This window comes from Crinia signifera, chromosome 9, assembly GCF_055691185.1.
Source record: "Crinia signifera chromosome 9, ASM5569118v1, whole genome shotgun sequence".
NCBI classification, from domain to species: domain Eukaryota; kingdom Metazoa; phylum Chordata; class Amphibia; order Anura; family Myobatrachidae; genus Crinia; species Crinia signifera.
This window is the reverse complement of record NC_139225.1, coordinates 164321733-164342976: the sequence shown is the minus strand read 5'-3', so window position 1 is coordinate 164342976 and position 21244 is coordinate 164321733. Positions and strand designations below refer to the sequence as shown.

At 48.6% G+C, this 21244-nt stretch overlaps 1 protein-coding gene across 1 annotated transcript in view; it reads right to left on the bottom strand.

Moving 5' to 3' along the window:
• The window catches only part of RPS6KA6 (ribosomal protein S6 kinase A6), a 103134-nt gene extending 98009 nt beyond the window's left edge, over nt 1-5125 (bottom strand). Inside the window, exon 1 of the mRNA XM_083160378.1 lies at nt 4868-5125. Within this exon, the coding sequence (XP_083016504.1) occupies nt 4868-4915 (48 nt within the window). The 5' untranslated portion in view covers nt 4916-5125. The remainder of the gene's footprint in view (nt 1-4867) is intronic.
• Between the last annotated feature and the right edge of the window lie 16119 nt (nt 5126-21244).

Below are 21244 nucleotides of genomic sequence, written 5' to 3'. Positions count from 1 at the left end.
AGAGGGAATCCCCAGCAATAGCTGCATGTCACCAGCACAGGTGGCTGCATCCAGACGCCGAGCACAGAGTGGTGCTGACTGTACTAGCTGCACCTGTACTGGAGGTAGGGAGAGAGGGAATCCCCAGCAATAGCTGCATGTCACCAGCACATGTGGCAGCATCCAGACGCCGAGCACAGAGTGGTGCTGACTGTACTAGCTGCACCTGTACTGGAGGTAGGGAGGGAATCCCCAGCAATAGCTGCATGTCACCAGCACATGTGGCAGCATCCAGACGCCGAGCACAGAGTGGTGATGACTGTACTAGCTGCACATGTACTGGAGGTAAGGAGAGAGGGAATCCCCAGCAATAGCTGCATGTCACCAGCACAGGTGGCTGCATCCAGACGCCGAGCACAGAGTGGTGCTGACTGTACCAGCTGCACATGTACTGGAGGTAGGGAGAGAGGGAATCCCCAGCAATAGCTGCATGTCACCAGCACAGGTGGCTGCATCCAGACGCCGAGCACAGAGTGGTGCTGACTGTACTAGCTGCACCTGTACTGGAGGTAGGGAGAGAGGGAATCCCCAGCAATAGCTGCATGTCACCAGCACAGGTGGCTGCATCCAGACGCCGAGCACAGTGTGGTGCTGACTGTACTAGCTGCACATGTACTGGAGGTAGGGAGAGAGGGAATCCCCAGCAATAGCTGCATGTCACCAGCACAGGTGGCTGCATCCAGACGCCGAGCACAGTGTGGTGCTGACTGTACTAGCTGCACATGTACTGGAGGTAGGGAATCCCCAGCAATGGGTGGCTGCCATTGGTTTCCCTTTCTGTCCTGTGTCCATTAACTGCCATCAGGTGTCTACTCTGCCCCATGTTCATTACCTGCGTATGTATGTATGTATGTACGTACGTATGTATGTACAGTATGTATGTATGTACAGTATGTATGTATGTACAGTATGTATGTATGCATGCATGTATGTATGCATGTGTGTATGTATGTATGTACAGTATGTATGTATGTATGCATGTGTGTATGTATGTGTGTATGTACAGTATGTATGTATGTACAGTATGTATGTATGTACAGTATGTATGTATGTATGCATGTGTGTATGTATGTATCTTATGATGATCTCAATGTTCCCTACTGCTTACTGTCAGCAGTTTCTAATGAGAATATAACATAGGTGCACCTGACATGATAGTACAGTGACATGTACACACAGAGGGGGCCATAGATTACACAGGAGATAGAATGTGATATGACCGTTATACAGAGCAATCAGTCCCTCCTCACAAAGTATGACATTATCATGTACAGCAGACATACACGTATGATGTCAACTGTACAACAATAGAGGACACAAAAAATATGTCCAATATGACAGTTCCATGTAGCAGACACATCACCGTCCCATGTACAGCAGACATATCACAGTCCCATGTACAGCAGACACATGACACAACATGCCTGTGCAGCAAGACAGTCCCCTGTGCAGCAAGACAGTCCCCTGTGCAGTAAGACAGTCCAATGTGCAGTAAGACAGTCCCCTGTGCAGTAAGACAGCCCACTGTGCAGTAAGACAGTCTCCTGTGCAGTAAGACAGCCCAATGTGCAGTAAGACAGCCCCCTGTGCAGTAAGACAGTCTCCTGTGCAGTAAGACAGCCCAATGTGCAGTAAGACAGCCCCCTGTGCAGTAAGACAGCCCCCTGTGCAGTAAGACAGCCCCCTGTGCAGCAAGACAGTCCCCTGTGCAGCAAGACAGTACCATGTGCAGCAAGACAGTACCCTGTGCAGCAAGACAGCCCCCTGTGCAGCAAGACAGTCCCCTGTGCAGTAAGACAGCCCCCTGTGCAGTAAGACAGTCCCCTGTGCAGTAAGACAGCCCCCTGTGCAGTAAGACAGTCCCCTGTGCAGCAAGACAGTACCCTGTGCAGCAAGACAGTACCCTGTGCAGCAAGACAGTACCCTGTGCAGCAAGACAGTACCCTGTGCAGCAAGACAGTACCCTGTGCAGCAAGACAGTCCAATGTGCAGTAAGACAGCCCCCTGTGCAGTAAGACAGCCCCCTGTGCAGTAAGACAGCCCCCTGTGCAGTAAGACAGCCCCCTGTGCAGTAAGACAGTCCCCTGTGCAGTAAAGGTGCGTACAAAAAAGATATGCTCTGATAAATTTGTTATATCAGAATGATTTAAACAGTTTGTCTGACTGATGTCCCACCATAGATTAGTCCCATGTGCAGTATGACAGTCCCATGTAAGGCAGACACATGATACAGTATCACAGTCACATGTGTAGTATGAGAAATCCCATGTAAGGCAGACACATGATACAGTATCACAGTCCCATGCGCAGTATGACAGTCCCATGTAAGGCAGACATATGATACAGTATGACAGTCCGATGTGCAGTATGACAGTCCCATGTAAGACAGACATATGATACAGTATGACAGTCCCATGTAAGACAGACATATGATACAGTATGACAGTCCCATGTAAGGCAGACACATGATACAGTATCACAGTCACATGTGTAGTATGAGAAATCCCATGTAAGGCAGACACATGATACAGTATGACAGTCCGATGTAAAGTATGACAGTCCCATGTAAGGCAGACATATGATACAGTATGACAGTCCGATGTAAAGTATGACAGTCCCATGTAAGGCAGACACCTGATACAGTATGACAGTCCCATGTAAGGCAGACACATGATACAGTATGACAGTCCCATGTGCAGTAGGACAGTCCCATGTAAGACAAGACATATGATACAGTATGACAGTCCCATGTAAGGCAGACACATGCTAGAGTATGACAGTCCCATGTGCAGTATGACAGTCCCATGTAAGGCAGAGACATGATAGAGTATGACAGTCCCATGTAAGGCAGGCACATGATACAGTATGACAGTCCCATGTGCAGTATGACAGTCCCATGTAAGGCAGACACATGAAACAGTATGACAGTCCCATGTGCAGTATGACAGTCCCATGTAAGGCAGACACATGAAACAGTATGACAGTCCCATGTGCAGTATGACAGTCCCATGTAAGGCAGACACATGATAGAGTATGGTAAACACTGGGGTTTTTTTCGTCAGAGGAAGAATCCGACAAAAGAAAGAAAAAAACGCTTTTTGGGCGCACTCCTTTGCTAACAAAGGAGTGCGCCCAAAAAGCGTTTTTTTCTTTCTTTTGTCGGATTCTTCCTCTGACGAAAAAAACCCCAGTGTTTACCATTGATTCTAAACGCTGGGCGCACCGCCAACCAAGTAACTACCAGAATTTATCAAGTACAGTAGTTTTCCAAGTTGGTATCACAATTATTACACAGATTGACAGTCTGTGCGGATCTTCAACCCTTTTCTTACCTACATGATAGAGTATGACAGTCCCATGTAAGGCAGACACATGATACAGTATGGCAGTCCCATGTGCAGTATGACAGTCCCATGTAAGGCAGACACATGAAACAGTATGACAGTCCCATGTGCAGTATGACAGTCCCATGTAAGACAGACATATGATACAGTATGACAGTCCCATGTAAGACAGACATATGATACAGTATGACAGTCCCATGTAAGGCAGACACATGATACAGTATCACAGTCACATGTGTAGTATGAGAAATCCCATGTAAGGCAGACACATGATACAGTATGACAGTCCGATGTAAAGTATGACAGTCCCATGTAAGGCAGACATATGATACAGTATGACAGTCCGATGTAAAGTATGACAGTCCCATGTAAGGCAGACACCTGATACAGTATGACAGTCCCATGTAAGGCAGACACATGATACAGTATGACAGTCCCATGTGCAGTAGGACAGTCCCATGTAAGACAGACATATGATACAGTATGACAGTCCCATGTAAGACAGACATATGATACAGTATGACAGTCCCATGCAAGACAGACATATGATACAGTATGACAGTCCCATGCAGACTTATACAGTAGGACAGTCCCATGTGCAGTATGACAGTCCCATGTAAGACAGACATATGATACAGTATGACAGTCCCATGTAAGACAGACATATGATACAGTATGACAGACCCATTTAAGACAGACATATGATACAGTAGGACAGTCCCATGTGCAGTATGACAGTCCCATGTAAGGCAGACACATGCTAGAGTATGACAGTCCCATGTAAGGCAGAGACATGATAGAGTATGAAAGTCCCATGCACAGTATCACAGTCCCATGTAAGGCAGACACGATACAGTATGACAGCCCCATGCGCAGTATGACAGTCCCATGTAAGGCAGACACATGATACAGTATGACAGTCCCATGTGCAGTATGACAGTCCCATGTAAGGCAGACACATGCTAGAGTATGACAGTCCCATGTGCAGTATGACAGTCCCATGTAAGGCAGAGACATGATAGAGTGCGACAGTCCCATGTAAGGCAGGCACATGATACAGTATGACAGTCCCATGTGCAGTATGACAGTCCCATGTAAGGCAGACACATGAAACAGTATGACAGTCCCATGTGCAGTATGACAGTCCCATGTAAGGCAGACACATGAAACAGTATGACAGTCCCATGTAAGGCAGACACATGATAGAGTATGACAGTCCCATGTAAGGCAGACACATGATACAGTATGGCAGTCCCATGTGCAGTATGACAGTCCCATGTAAGGCAGACACATGAAACAGTATGACAGTCCCATGTAAGGCAGACACATGATACAGTATCACAGTCCCATGTGCAGTATGACAGTCCCATGTAAGGCAGACATATGACATAGTATGACAGCCCCCAAGTACAGCCTACACACATGGCACTGCCCTGTATGCAGAGCAGACACGTATGACACACGTATGACAGACTGGGACACACCTCCATTGTCAGCCCCGGATCCTCAGGATGGCTGAGACGCTGCGGCATCCCCCTCACGGGCGGCTCGCTGCAGGCATCCCCCGCCAGGTCCTCCTCACGCGGTGAACCGGGCGCCCGGGGGGGAAGGGGGGGAGGGGGAGGTGTGGGCGGAGGTTCGGGCCCCCCCGCAGCAGCCGCCGGTGCTTGTCTCCTGTTCCCACAGCCACAGGCTCCGCCAAGATGGCGGCCGCCGTCACCTGTGCAGCATGGGAGGAAGCGTCACGGTGACGTCACCCAGGAGATCCCCAGCCACGTGACCCAATGTTGAGAGGCGTGTCCCTGACTGTGTGGAGGGGCGGGGCGTGTAGCCATGGCGGCGTTACTAACCATCTGGCTGCTGTGTGCGGTACACAGCAGGATGTGTCAGTCATGTGACCTGCTCCTCTGCTAGCGAGCACACAGAAGCGGCGCTGTCACGGTCCCTCCCCCCTGGCCGCACCTAGGGGTCACGGTATCAGGGCTCAGAGGGTTGAAGGGTCTTAGTTGCCTACCTGACACTCTCCATGAGGGAGCATAATGCTCTGTTCCTGGGCTTCCCTGGTAATGTATGATTGCCAGTACCTGTGGTGACATCTTTCTTATCAGTTACCTAGCTCCCCACAGGTGCTGGCAATCCTACATTATCCATACCTCCCAGCATGCCCCTCTCCAGAAGGACACAATGCTCTGCTCCTGGGCTTCCAATACCTAGCTCCCCACAGGTGCTGGCAATCATACATTATCCATACCTCCCAGCATGCCCCTATCCAGGAGGACACAATGCTCTGCTCCTGGGCTTCCATGGTAATGTAGGATTGCCATCACCTGTGGTGACAACTTTCTTATCAGTTACCTAGCTCCCCACAGGTGCTGGCAATCATACATTATCCATACCTCCCAGCATGCCCCTCTCCAGGATGACACAGTGCTCTGTTCCTGGGCTTCCTTGGTAATGTATGATTGCCAGCACCTGTGGTGACACCTTTCTTATCAGTTACCTAGCTCCCCACAGGTGCTGGCAAGCATACATTATCCATACCTCCCAGCATGCCCCTCTCCAGGAGGACACAATGCTCTGCTCCTGGGCTTTCCTGGTAATGTATGATTGCCAGCACCTGTGGTGACACCTTTCTTATCAGTTACCTAGCTCCCCACAGGTGCTGGCGATCATACATTACCAGGGAAGCCCAGGGACAGAGCACTCCTCCTGGAGAGGGGCATGCTGGGAGGTATGGATAATGTATGATTGCCAGCACCTGTGGTGACAATCATACATTATCCTCCCCACAGGTGCTGGCAATCCTACATTACTCTGGCAACTCCCTCCTCAGCCGGTGACATTGGGGCCTGGCGGAGGCTGCTGATGCGGTGAGCACGGGATGAATAAGGATTAATAAAGAGTGGGGCAGTACAGATGGTGTAATGGTTACATTACTGCCTCACAGCACTGACGTCATGGGTTCTATTCCCACCATGTGTTATATATACGGGGCAGTACGGATGGTGTAATGGTTAGCATTACTGCCTCACAGCACTGACGTCATGGGTTTTATTCCCACCATGTGTTATATATATGTGGCAGTACGGATGGTGTAATGGTTAGCATTACTGCCTCACAGTGCTGAGGTCATGGGTTCTATCCCCACCATGTTTTATATATATACGAGGCAGTACGGATGGTGTAATGGTTACATTACTGCCTCCCAGCACTGAGATCATGGGTTCTATCCCCACCATGTGTTATATATACAGGGCAGTACGGACGGTGTAATGGTTAGCATTACTGCCTCACAGCGCTGAGGTCATGGGTTCCATCCCCACCATGTGTTATATATACGGGGCAGTACTGATGGTGTAATGGTTAGCATTACTGCCTCACAGCACTGAGGTCATGGGTTCTATTCCCACCATGTGTTATATATACGGGGCAGTACGGATGGTGTAATGGTTAGCATTACTGCCTCACAGAGCTGAGGTCATGGGTTCTATCCCCACCATGTTTTATATATATTTATACGGGGCAGTACGGATGGTGTAATGGTTAGCATTACTGCCTCACAGCGCTGAGGTCATGGGTTCTATCCCCACCATGTGTTATATATACGGGGCAGTACGGATGGTGTAATGGTTAGCATTACTGCCTCACAGCACTGAGGTCATGGGTTCTATTCCCACCATGTGTTATATATATACGGGGCAGTACAAACGGTGTAATGGTTAGCATTACTGCCTCACAGCACTGAGGTCATGGGTTCTATCCCCACCATGTGTTATATATATACGGGGCAGTACGGATGGTGTAATGTTTACATTACTGCCTCACCCTAACCCTAACCCGCTGAGGTCATGGGTTCTATTCCCACCATGTGTTATATATATGGGGCAGTACGGACGGTGTAATGGTTAGCATTACTGCCTCACAGCGCTGAGGTCATGGGTTCTATCCCCACCATGTGTTATATATACGGGGCAGTACGGACTGTGTAATGGTTAGCATTACTGCCTCACAGCGCTGAGGTCATGGGTTCTATTCCCACCATGTGTTATATATATGGGACAGCACGGACGGTATAATGGTTAGTATTACTGCCTCACAGCGCTGAGGTCATGGGTTCTATCCCCACCATGTGTTATATATACGGGGTATTACGGATGGTGTAATGGTTAGCATTACTGCCTCACAGCACTAAGGTCAATGGGTTCTATTCCCACCATGTGTTATATATACGGGGCAGTATGGACGGTGTAATGGTTACATTAATGCCTCATAGCACTGAGGTCATGGGGTCTATCCCCACCATGTGTTATATATATGGGGCAGTACGGACGGTGTAATGGTTAGCATTACTGCCTCACAGCGCTGAGGTCATGGGTTCTATCCCCACCATGTGTTATATATACGGGGCAGTGCGGCTGGTGTAATGGTAACATTACTGCCTCACAGCGCTGAGGTCATGGGTTCTATTCCCACCATGTGTTATATATACAGGGCAGTACGGATTGTGTAATGGTTAGAATTACTGCCTCACAGCGTTGCGGTCATGGGTTCTATTCCCACCATGTGTTAAATATATATGGGGCAGTACGGACGGTGTAATGGTTAGCATTACTGCCTCACAGCGCTGCGGTCATGGGTTCTATCCCTACCATGTGTTATATATACGGGGTAGTACAGACGGTGTAATGGTTAGCATTACTGCCTCACAGCGCTGAGGTCATGGGTTCTATTCCCACCATGTGTTATATATATGTGGCAGTACGGATGGTGTAATGGTTAGCATTACTGCCTCACAGCGCTGAGGTCATGGGTTTTATTCCCACCATGTGTTATATATATATATGTGGCAGTACGGATGGTGTAATGGTTAGCATTACTGCCTCACAAGCTGAGGTCATGGGTTCTATCCCCACCATGTTTTATATATATACGGGGCAGTACGAATGGTGTAATGGTTAGTATTACTGCCTCACAGCGCTGAGGTCATGGGTTCTATCCCCACCATGTGTTATATATACGGGGCAGTACAGACTGTGTAATGGTTAGCTTTACTGCCTCACAGCGCTGAGGTCATGGGTTCTATTCCCACCATGTGTTATATATACGGGGCAGTACGGATGGTATAATGGTTAGCATTACTGCCCCACAGCGCTGAGGTCATGGGTTCTATTCCCACCATGTGTTATATATACGGGACAGCACGGACGGTATAATGGTTAGTATTACTGCCTCACAGCACTGAGGTCATGGGTTCTATCCCCACCATGTGTTATATATACGGGGTATTACGGATGGTGTAATGGTTAGCATTACTGCCTCACAGCACTGAGGTCAATGGGTTCTATTCCCACCATGTGTTATATATACGGGCCAGTACGGACGGTGTAATGGTTACATTACTGCCTCACAGCACTGAGGTCATGGGTTCTATCCCCACCATGTGTTATATATATATATATATATATATACGGGGCAGTACGGACGGTGTTATGGTTAGCATTACTTCCTCACAGCGCTGAGGTCATAGGTTCTATTCCCACCATGTGTTATATATATATATGGGGCAGTACGGACTGTGTAATGGTTAGTATTACTGCCTCACAGCACTGAGGTCATGGGTTCTATCCCCACCATGTGTTATATATACGGGGCAGTACGGACTGTGTAATGGTTAGCATTACTGCCTCACAGCGCTGAGGTCATGGGTTCTATTCCCACCATGTGTTATATATACGGGGCAGTACGGATGGTATAATGGTTAGCATTACTGCCTCACAGCGCTGAGGTCATGGGTTCCATGTGTTATATATATACGGGGCAGCACGGACGGTATAATTGTTAGTATTACTGCCTCACAGCGCTGAGGTTATGGGTTCTATCCCCACCATGTGTTATATATACGGGGCAGTGCGGATGGTGTAATGGTTAGCCACAGGCAATGGTATCCCACCATGTGTTATATATACGGGACAGCACGGACGGTGTAATGGTTAGCATTACTGCCTCACAGCGCTGAGGTCATGGGTTCTATCCCCACCATGTGTTATATATACGGGACAGTACAGACAGTGTAATGGTTAGCATTACTGCCTCACAGCGCTGAGGTCATGGGTTCTATTCCCACCATGTGTTATATATATATGGGGCAGTACGGACGGTGTGTCACACCAGGGGTCTGAGTCGGACAGACTAAGACCTCTGGTGTGGGTCTGGACTTGTACCGGAACCTGGCAGGTTGGAGGAGACCCTTGTGCATGTATTGCACGACAGTGCACCCAGAGTAATAACCAGACAAGTGTAAAATACAACCGATTTATTGACAGACGGTTGATAGTGGTACAAGCATAGAATGATGCGATGGTGAGGCAATGGTACAGTCACTGAGATGGAATACTTTACAGCTTGTACTGATTGAGCATCGATGGTGTAACATCGGATGAGGAATGGAGTTGAGATGTCCGGAGTATCGGACCAGGTGAGTAGCTGTGGAATCCGGAGGATGGATGGGAGACAGCTGGAAACGGAGACAGAGAATCGGACCAGAGTCGATGGTGGAACATCGATTGGGAGCTAGGCTGGAACCGGCAGGTGAGTATGGCCGCAGGCAGAGAGCACAGGTAAGCCTGGAAGGACACAGGTAATGGAATCCTGGCTGGACACAGGCGATGGTGAACCTGGCAGGTCACAGGCGTTGATGAACCTCGATATTCACATGCAATGATGAGCCCGGATGGACACAGGCAATGGCGAGCCCAGATTGCTACAGGCTATGATGACCCCGGATAGCCACAAGCGATGGTGAGCCCGGATGGACACAGGTGATGGTGAGCCCGGATGGACACAGGCGATGGTGAGCCCGGACAAGTTCAGGGTCTTGAACACCTGGAGGAAACACTGCAGCAGAGAGACAACACGAGCAGGCAACACTTGCATATCAAATGACAATTGAAGCACTAGCACTGGAGTGAGAGCTCCCAGGATACTTATACCCACAGAGTAGCCGTGATTGGCTGGGCAGGTATCCTGGGAGATCAAACCAGGCTAGCATTGGCTGAGGCAGACATGTGACCGAGAAAACATGGCAGCCCCCATGTCAGCCTAAGGCGGGAAAGTATGTTTGTATCTGCCATGCTTGTGGCCAGGAGCAATGGCGGCGGACAGGGAGACTGCTAAGCACTGGACGCTGTCACTGGTGATGATGGAAGCGGCAGCACTGAGAGGACTGGGAGATGACAGGGAGAGAGGCGCACAGCTCACAGGATGCCGACAGCGTCGGGACTTGTAACGCAAGCTCAGCCTGCGCAGACACTTAGCCGGTAAGAGAACTTGCTTCAGCACTTGGATCGTGACAACACCCCCCCCCCCTTTAGGGGTGACCCCAGGACACCTCTTAGGCTTGCGTGGATACTTGGCATGGAAAGCCCGGATGAGTCTTGGAGCATGGACATCTACTACGTTGGTCCAGGATCGCTCTTCAGGACCATAGCCCTTCCAGTCGATCACATATTGGAGACGACCATAACGGATGTGGGATTTTTGCGACCTCGTACTCTGTACCACTCTGAGTGAGCACCTTGGGTGCCTTGGGGAGCCTAGAATGGAAGCGGTTGAGGACCAGCGTCTTTAACAGAGAAATTTTAAATATAGCTGGTACCTTCAGGTATTGAGGCAGTCTCAATTTGTAGGCCACAGGATTGACAACTCGCTCAACAGGGAATGGACCAATATATCGGGGAGCAAACTTCATCGATGGCACTCTCAGGGGGAAATTTACTAAAGGAAATTTGTAAAAAATAGGTGTATTTGTATCCAGAAATACACTTATTTTTGACATTTACTATCCCGAAAATACGGCAATTTGTATTCGTATTGATAGCACATCAATACGAATTGCCGTATTTTCGGGATAGTAAATGTCAAAAATAAGTGTATTTCTGGATACAAATACACCTATTTCTTATACAAATTTCCTTTAGTAAATTTCCCCCTCAGTCTCAAGTTCCTAGTCGATAACCAGACACGATTTCCTGGTCGGAGGGCTGGCACAGCTCTACGCTTTCTGTCGGCAAACTTTTTGTATCTATTGGATGCTTTGAGAAGGGAAGACCGAATGAGCTTGGTAGCATCGACAGCTGGCACTGAAGAGGCAGGTTGCAGACTAAAGTCAGGAACTGGAGGATGGTACCCGTAGTTGGCAAAGAATGGAGTGACATTTGAAGAAGAGTGATATTGGTTATTATTACAGAACTCTGCCCAAGGAAGAAGTTGAGCCCAGTTGTCCTGAGAGGGGGATACATACATGCGAAGGAAAGCTTCAAGGTCCTGATTCACCCTCTCCCTCTGGCTGTTTGTTTGAGGGTGATCGGCCGTGGAGAATTTGAGCTTGACCTGGAGGAGAGAACACAGACTTCGCCAGAATTTGGCCACGAATTGGACTCCTCTGTCAGAGATGATTTTAATGGGCAGACCATGAAGCTTGAAGATCTCTTTCACGAACAACTGTGAGAGCTTGGAAGCAGACGGAAGACCGGTGAGAGGGACGAAGTGGGCCATCTTGGTGAACCGTTCAACAATCACCCAGATAGTGTTGAATTTGTGAGACTGCGGAGGATCAGTCACAAAGTCCATGAGAGGTGCGTCCAAGGACGATGTGGCACCGATAAGGGCATCAGTTGCCCAGGAGGAGACTGACGACAGATCTTGGTCTGGGCACATTTAGCACAAGAGGAGACAAAGCCCTGCACATCCTGTTTTAGGGACGGCCACCAGTAAGACCTGGTGATAAACTCGTAAGTTTTCTGAATGCCTGCATGTCCGGCGAACTTGGAAGAATGAGCCCAGAGCTGGAGCTTCTTTCTTAGAGCCGGCTTCACAAAACTTTTCCCTGCGGGAGGCGTGAGGTTTGGTACTCCTGTAGCGGAGAAAGCCACTGGGTCAATAATAGGACATTGACACGTGGACTTGGACTCACCATCTTGCTCCCAGAGCGGGAAAGGGCATCAGCTTTCTAGTTTTGTGTCCCAGGACAGAATGACAACTTGAAACGGAATCTGTAAAAGAAAAGTACCCACCTGGCTTGACGAGGGTAAAGACATTGTGCAGACTTGAGATACAGAAGGTTTTTATGGTCTGTGACGACTGTGATTTCGTGGGCAGCGCCATCTAGAAGATATCTCCATTCTTCTAACACCAATTTAATGGCAAGTTCTTGGTCGCCTATGGCGTAGTTACACTCTGCAGGCAAGAACTTACGTGAAAGGAACTCACAGGGATGGAGACGTCCGTCTGGAGCCCTCTGCGAAAGGACTGCTCCCACGCCCACCGGAGCGGCGTTGACCTCGAGGATGAAGGGCAATGAGGTGTCAGGCTGCCGCAACACTGGGGCTGAAATGAACCTCTGCTTTAACAGCTGGAAGGCTTGGATGGCTTCTGCCGGCCACTTCACTGGATTAGCCCCTTTGCGGGTAAGAGCGGTGATGGGAGCCACAATTGTAGAGAAGCTGCAGATAAACTTCCTGTAGTAATTGGCGAATCCCAGGAAGCGTTGGATACCCCTCAGGGTGGAAGAGATTGGCCAGTCTTGTATCACCTGCAGTTTGCCTGGATCCATTTGAAGGCCGGAGCCGGAGATAATGTACCCTAGGAAGGGTATAGACTTCACTTCGAAGACACACTTCTCTAGCTTACAATAAAGATGGTTAGCTCGCAATCGGGACAGGACCTCTCTGACCCAGTGACGGTGCTCCTCGAGGTTGTTAGAGAAGATTAGAATGTCATCGAGATATATAACGACATGCTTATAGAGAATGGCCCAGAAAATCTCACTGACATACTGCTGGAAGGAGCATTACTGAGCCCGAAAGGCTTGACGAGGTACTCGTAGTGGCCGTCTCTGGTGTTAAACCCTGTCTTCCACTCGTCACCCTCTCAGATACGAATGAGGTTGTATGCCCCTCGCAGGTCGAGCTTAGTGAAGATGGTCGCTCCACTAACCAAATCAAACAGTTCGGTGATAAGGGGTAGAGGATACCCGTTCTTTACGGTAATCTCGTTGAGACCTTGGTAGTCGATGCAGGGACGCAATCCACCATCTTTCTTTTTGACAAAGAAAAATCCTGCGCCAGCAGGGAAGGTGGATGGACGGATGAATCCCTTGGCCAGGTTCTCTTCGATGTAATCAGCCATCACCTGGGTCTCTGGAAGAGATAGAGGATAGGTCCTACTTCTTGGAGGTTCCTTCCCAGGTACAAGATCGATTGGACAGTCCCATGGTCTATGAGGAGGCAGGACATCAGCGCCAGACTTCCTGAAAACGTCAGAGTATTCTCTGTAAGGAGCAGGAGGGAGGTCTGTAAGAACTGGGAGTGACTTGCGAGCTGTAAGTACCTTTTGGAGACAGTTATTGGAGCATGAAGGATCCCAGGCAAGGATCTGTGAGGTTTTCCAATCAATCTGAGGATTGTGGAGACAAAGCCAGGGTAAACTCAGGACCAGAGGATGTGTTGATCTGGGTAGTATCAGGAAGGACAAAAATTCTTTGTGCAGAACTCCCACTTTAATCTGGAGCGGCAAAGTTCTGTGAGATACTGTCGCATCAGGAATCCTACTGCCGTCCACTGCAGTAAGAAAGACAGTATAAGGAAGAGGCTCAGTGGGTAAAGCCCACTGCTGAACCAGTTCTTCTGTGACAAAGTTCCCAGCTGCCCGGAATCAAGCAATGCAGACACTGACTTGAATTGCTGGCCAACTCGCACGGATACTGGTAGTACACAAATCGGTCACTAATGGAGAGAATTTAATTACTCCCAGCCTACCCTCTCCTTGACGGGCTAGGAGGAGGAGTTTTCCTGTCTCTTTGGGCACGCAGAAATCTGATGTGACGGGGCAGCACAATATAGACATAACTGTAGAAAGATATATCTGATCTCCACAGCGCAATCAAACACCTCTGCCCAGGGTGACACCAAGAAAGCTTCCACCAAAAAAGCTTTAAAGTATATAAAGAAATAACAAAGTTTTTGGTGAAAAACCCACTGGCGAGATGTAAATAGACTTACACAAAGTAAGGTTTTGTATAGGTCCAGACAGATGGATAAATAATCTAAAGACTCAAAAGACAAGAGCAACAAAAAAAGACCATAGTGTGGTAATGTCATACAATTTCTGGATGATTTTAAATTAAGTAGCACACTCACAAAAGTGGGTCATATATGCGCATATCACCAGTCTTTAAGCCACATCTGAATTGTGTTCTCCTCCTCAGGTTTTTTACCTATAGGACTAACGGAAGAACTAGATAGTGCAATATTGTTTGTTATGAAAAATAACAATTTTTAATGGTGCACTCACATAGGATAAAACAAATAAAAACATATCACCCAATCCTGGGTAGAACGGTATCCGGCCAGTCCAGCCACAAATTCAAAGATGGTTCCCCACAGAGATGATGCGGCTCCCACAGGTCCGGTCCGTTCGGTGATGACAATAGGGACACCTAAAAGGGACACCGCACAGTGCGGTGTCCCTTTTAGGTGTCCCTATTGTCATCACCGAACGGACCGGACCTGTGGGAGCCGCATCATCTCTGTGGGGAACCATCTTTGAATTTGTGGCTGGACTGGCCGGATACCGTTCTACCCAGGATTGGGTGATATGTTTTTATTTGTTTTATCCTATGTGAGTGCACCATTAAAAATTGTTATTTTTCATAACAAACAATATTGCACTATCTAGTTCTTCCGTTAGTCCTATAGGTAAAAAACCTGAGGAGGAGAACACAATTCAGATGTGGCTTAAAGACTGGTGATATGCGCATATATGACCCACTTTTGTGAGTGTGCTACTTAATTTAAAATCATCCAGAAATTGTATGACATTACCACACTATGGTCTTTTTTTGTTGCTCTTGTCTTTTGAGTCTTTAGATTATTTATCCATCTGTCTGGACCTATACAAAACCTTACTTTGTGTAAGTCTATTTACATCTCGCCAGTGGGTTTTTCACCAAAAACTTTGTTATTTCTTTATAGACATAACTGTGCCAGCCGACGCCGTCGTCGCTCTCCTGGAGACAGACGAACGTGATTCACCTCCATGGGTTCTTCCTTGGGTGGTGACACCGGAGTAAAGGAAGTGGGTACAGGAGGCGCTGCTGACTTAGCTGGAGCATGTTTGCTGCGTTCAATAGCCCTCTCACGGAAGCGCAGGTCCACTTTAATGCATAAGGACACTAGATCGTCCAACTTGGATGGTAAGTCTCTGGTAGCTAGTTCATCCTTAATTCGGTCAGATAGACCTTGCCAGAAAGCTGCGTATAGAGCCCCATCACACCAGGAGAGTTCTGAAGTGAGAATCTGGAATTGAACCAGATACTGACCAACGGAGCGGGAGCCCAGCTTGAGGCGGAGGATTTCCGTGGAAGCGGAGGATACTCGCCCAGGTTCATCAAAGATGCGTCGGAATGTGGTAATCTGGATGGTAACGCTTGGCCGAAGGCTGGATCCATCTGGCTAGTGCTTACTGTCACACCAGGGGTCTGAGTTGGACAGACTAAGACCTCTGGTGGGGGTCTGGACTAGTACCGGGACCTGGCAGGTTGGAGGAGACCCTTGTGCATGTATTGCATGACAGTGCACCCAGAGGAATAACCAGACAAGTGTAAGATACAACAGATTTATTGACAGACGGTTGATAGTGGTACAAGCAGTGAATGATGCGATGGTAAGGCAATGGTACAGTCACTGAGATGGAATACTTTACAACTTGTACTGATGGAGCATCGATGGTGGAACATCGGATGAGGAATGGAGTTGAGATGTCCGGAGTATCGGAACAGGTGAATAGCTGTGGAATCCGGAGGACGGATGGGAGACAGCTGGAAACGGAGCCGGAGAATCGAACCAGAGTCGATGGTGGAACATCGATTGGGAGCTAGGCTGGAACCGGCAGGTGAGTATGGCCACAGGCAGAGAGCACAGGTAAGCCTGGAAGGACACAGGTAATGGAATCCTGGCTGGACACAGGTGATGGTGAACCTGGCAGGTCACAGGCGATGGTGAACCTCGATATTCACAGGCAATGATGAGCCCGGATGGACACAGGCGATGGCGAGCCGGATAGCCACAGGCGATGGTGAGCCCGGATAGCCACAGGCGATGGTGAGCCCGGATGGACACAGGCGATGGTGAGCCCGGATGCACACAGGCGATGGTGAGCCCGGATGGACACAGGCGATGGTGAGCCCGGATGGACACAGGGGATGGTGAGCCCGGATGGACACAGGCGATGGTGAGCCCAGATAGACACAGGCGATGGTGAGCCCGGACAGGTTCAGGAACTTGAACACCTGGAAAAAACACTGCAGAAGAGAGACAACACCAGCAGGCAACACTTGCATATCAAATGACAATTGAAGCACTGGAGTGAGAGCTCCCAGGATACTTATACCCACAGAGTAGCCGTGATTGGCTGGGCAGGTATCCTGGGAGATCAAACCGGGCTAGCATTGGCTGAGGCAGACATGTGACCGAGAAAACATGGCAGCCCCCCATGTCAGCCTAAGGCAGGAAAGTATGTTTGTATCTGCCATGCTTGTGGCCAGGAGCAATGGCGGTGGACAGGGAGACTGCTAAGCGCTGGACGCTGTCACTGGTGATGGGGGAAGCGGTGCGCTGCACAGCCATGGACTCAGCAGCGCTGAGAGGAACGGGAGATGACAGGGAGAGAGGCACACAGCTCACAGGATGCCGGCAGCGTCGGGACTTGTAACGCAAGCTCAGCCTGCGCAGACACTTAGCCGGTAAGAGAACTTATTCCTACCATGTGTTATATATACAGGGCAGTACGGACGGTGTAATGGTTACATTACTGCCTCACAGCGCTGAGGTCATGGGTTCTATCCCCACCATGTGTTATATATACGGGGCAGTACGGACGGTGTAATGGTTACATTACTGCCTCACAGCACTGAGGTCATGGGTTCTATCCCCACCATGTGTTATATATATGTGGCAGTACGGATGGTGTAATGGTTACATTACTGCCTCACAGCGCTAAGGTCATGGGTTCTATCCCCACCATGTGTTATATATACGGGCAGTACGGATGGTGTAATGGTTAGCATTACTGCCTCACAGCACTGAGGTCATGGGTTCTATTCCCACCATGTGTTATATATACAGGGCAGTACAGACGGTGTAATGGTTACATTACTGCCTCACAGAGCTGTGGTCATGGGTTCTATCCCCACCATGTGTTATATATACGGGGCAGTACGGACTGTGTAATGGTTAGCATTACTGCCTCACAGAGCTGTGGTCATGAGTTCTATCCCCACCATGTGTTATATATACGGGGCAGTACGGATGTACTGCCTCACAGCGCTGAGGTCATGGGTTCTATCCCCACCATGAGATATATATACGGGGCAGTATGGATGGTGTAATGGTTAGCATTACTGCCTCACAGCGCTGAGGTCATGGGTTCTATCCCCACCATGTGTTATATATACGGGGCAGTACTGATGGTGTAATGGTTAGCATTACTGCCTCACAGCACTGGGTTCTATCCCTACCATGTGTTATATATACGGGGCAGTACGGACGGTGTAATGGTTAGCATTACCGCCTCACAGCACTGATGTCATGGGTTCTATCCCCACCCTGTGTTATATATACGGGGCAGTACGGATGGTGTAATGGTTACATTACTGCCTCACAGCACTGAGGTCATGGGTTCTATCTCCACCATGTGTTATATATACGGGGCAGTACGGACGGTGTATTGGTTAGCATTATTGCCTCACAGCACTGAGGTCATAGGTTCTATCTCCACCATGTGTTATATATACGGAGCAGCACGGACGGTGTAATGGTTAGCATTACTGCCTCACAGCACTGAGGTCATGGGTTCTATTCCCACCATGTGTTATATATACAGGGCAGTACGGATGGTGTAATGGTTAGCATTACTGCCTCACAGCACTGAGGTCATGGGTTCTATTCCCACTATGTGTTATATATACAGGGCATTACACCGTCCGTACTGAGGTCATGGGTTCTATCCCCACCATGTGTTATATATACGGGGCAGTACGGATGGTGTAATGGTTAGTATTACTGCCTCACAGCACTGAGGTCATGGGTTCTATTCCCACCATGTGTTATATATACGGAGCAGTACGGATGGTGTAATGATTACATTACTGCCTCACAGCGCTGAGGTCATGGGTTCTATTCCCACCATGTGTTATATATACGGAGCAGCATGGACGGTGTAATGGTTACATTACTGCCACACAGCACTGAGGTCATGGGCTCTATCCCCACCATGTGTTATATATATATATATACGGGGCAGTACGGACAGTGTAATGGTTACATTACTGCCTTACAGCGCTGAGGTCATGGGTTCTGTCCCCACCATGTGTTATATATACGGGGCAGTACGGACGGTGTAATGGTTACATTACTGCCTCACAGCACTGAGGTCATGGGTTCTATCCCCACCATGTGTTATATATACGGGGCAGTACGGACGGTGTAATGGTTAGCATTACTGCCTCACAGCACTGAGGTCATGGGCTCTATCCCCACCATGTGTTATATATATATACGGGGCAGTACGGACAGTGTAATGGTTACATTACTGCCTTACAGCGCTGAGGTCATGGGTTCTATCCCCACCATGTGTTATATATACGGGGCAGTACGGACGGTGTATTGGTTAGCATTATTGCCTCACAGCACTGAGGTCATAGGTTCTATCTCCACCATGTGTTATATATACGGAGCAGCACGGACAGTGTAATGGTTAGCATTACTGCCTCACAGCACTGAGGTCATGGGTTCTATTCCCACCATGTGTTATATATACAGGGCAGTACGGATGGTGTAATGGTTAGCATTACTGCCTCACAGCACTGAGGTCATGGGTTCTATTCCCACCATGTGTTATATATACAGGGCATTACACCGTCCGTACTGAGGTCATGGGTTCTATCCCCACCATGTGTTATATATACGGGGCAGTACGGATGGTGTAATGGTTACATTACTGCCTCACAGCGCTGAGGTCATGGGTTCTATTCCCACCATGTGTTATATATACGGGGCAGTACGGATGGTGTAATGGTTAGTATTACTGCCTCACAGCACTGGGGTCATGGGTTCTATTCCCACCATGTGTTATATATACGGAGCAGTACGGATGGTGTAATGATTACATTACTGCCTCACAGCGCTGAGGTCATGGGTTCTATTCCCACCATGTGTTATATATACGGAGCAGCATGGACGGTGTAATGGTTACATTACTGCCACACAGCACTGAGGTCATGGGCTCTATCCCCACCATGTGTTATATATATATATACGGGGCAGTACGGACAGTGTAATGGTTACATTACTGCCTTACAGCGCTGAGGTCATGGGTTCTATCCCCACCATGTGTTATATATACGGGGCAGTACGGACGGTGTAATGGTTACATTACTGCCTCACAGCGCTGAGGTCATGGGTTCTATCCCCACCATGTGTTATATATACGGAGCAGCACGGACGGTGTAATGGTTAGCATTACTGCCTCACAGCACTGAGCTCATGGGTTCTATCCCCACCATGTGTTATATATACGGGGCAGTACGGACGGTGTAATGGTTAGCATTACTGCCACACAGCACTGAGGTCATGGGCTCTATCCCCACCATGTGTTATATATATATATACGGGGCAGTACGGACAGTGTAATGGTTACATTACTGCCTTACAGCGCTGAGGTCATGGGTTCTATCCCCACCATGTGTTATATATACGGGGCAGTACGGACGGTGTAATGGTTACATTACTGCCTCACAGCACTGAGGTCATGGGTTCTATCCCCACAATGTGTTATATATACGGGGCAGTACGGACGGTGTAATGGTTAGCATTACTGCCTCACAGCACTGAGGTCATGGGCTCTATCCCCACCATGTGTTATATATATATATACGGGGCAGTACGGACAGTGTAATGGTTACATTACTGCCTTACAGCGCTGAGGTCATGGGTTCTATCCCCACCATGTGTTATATATACGGGGCAGTACGGACGGTGTATTGGTTAGCATTATTGCCTCACAGCACTGAGGTCATAGGTTCTATCTCCACCATGTGTTATATATACGGAGCAGCACGGACGGTGTAATGGTTAGCATTACTGCCTCACAGCACTGAGGTCATGGGTTCTATTCCCACCATGTGTTATATATACAGGGCAGTACGGATGGTGTAATGGTTAGCATTACTGCCTCACAGCACTGAGGTCATGGGTTCTATTCCCACCATGTGTTATATATACAGGGCATTACACCGTCCGTACTGAGGTCATGGGTTCTATCCCCACCATGTGTTATATATACGGGGCAGTACGGATGGTGTAATGGTTACATTACTGCCTCACAGCGCTGAGGTCATGGGTTCTATTCCCACCATGTGTTATATATACGGGGCAGTACGGATGGTGTAATGGTTAGTATTACTGCCTCACAGCACTGGGGTCATGGGTTCTATTCCCACCATGTGTTATATATACGGAGCAGTACGGATGGTGTAATGATTACATTACTGCCTCACAGCGCTGAGGTCATGGGTTCTATTCCCACCATGTGTTATATATACGGAGCAGCATGGACGGTGTAATGGTTACATTACTGCCACACAGCACTGAGGTCATGGGCTCTATCCCCACCATGTGTTATATATATATATATATACGGGGCAGTACGGACAGTGTAATGGTTACATTACTGCCTTACAGCGCTGAGGTCATGGGTTCTATCCCCACCATGTGTTATATATACGGGGCAGTACGGACGGTGTAATG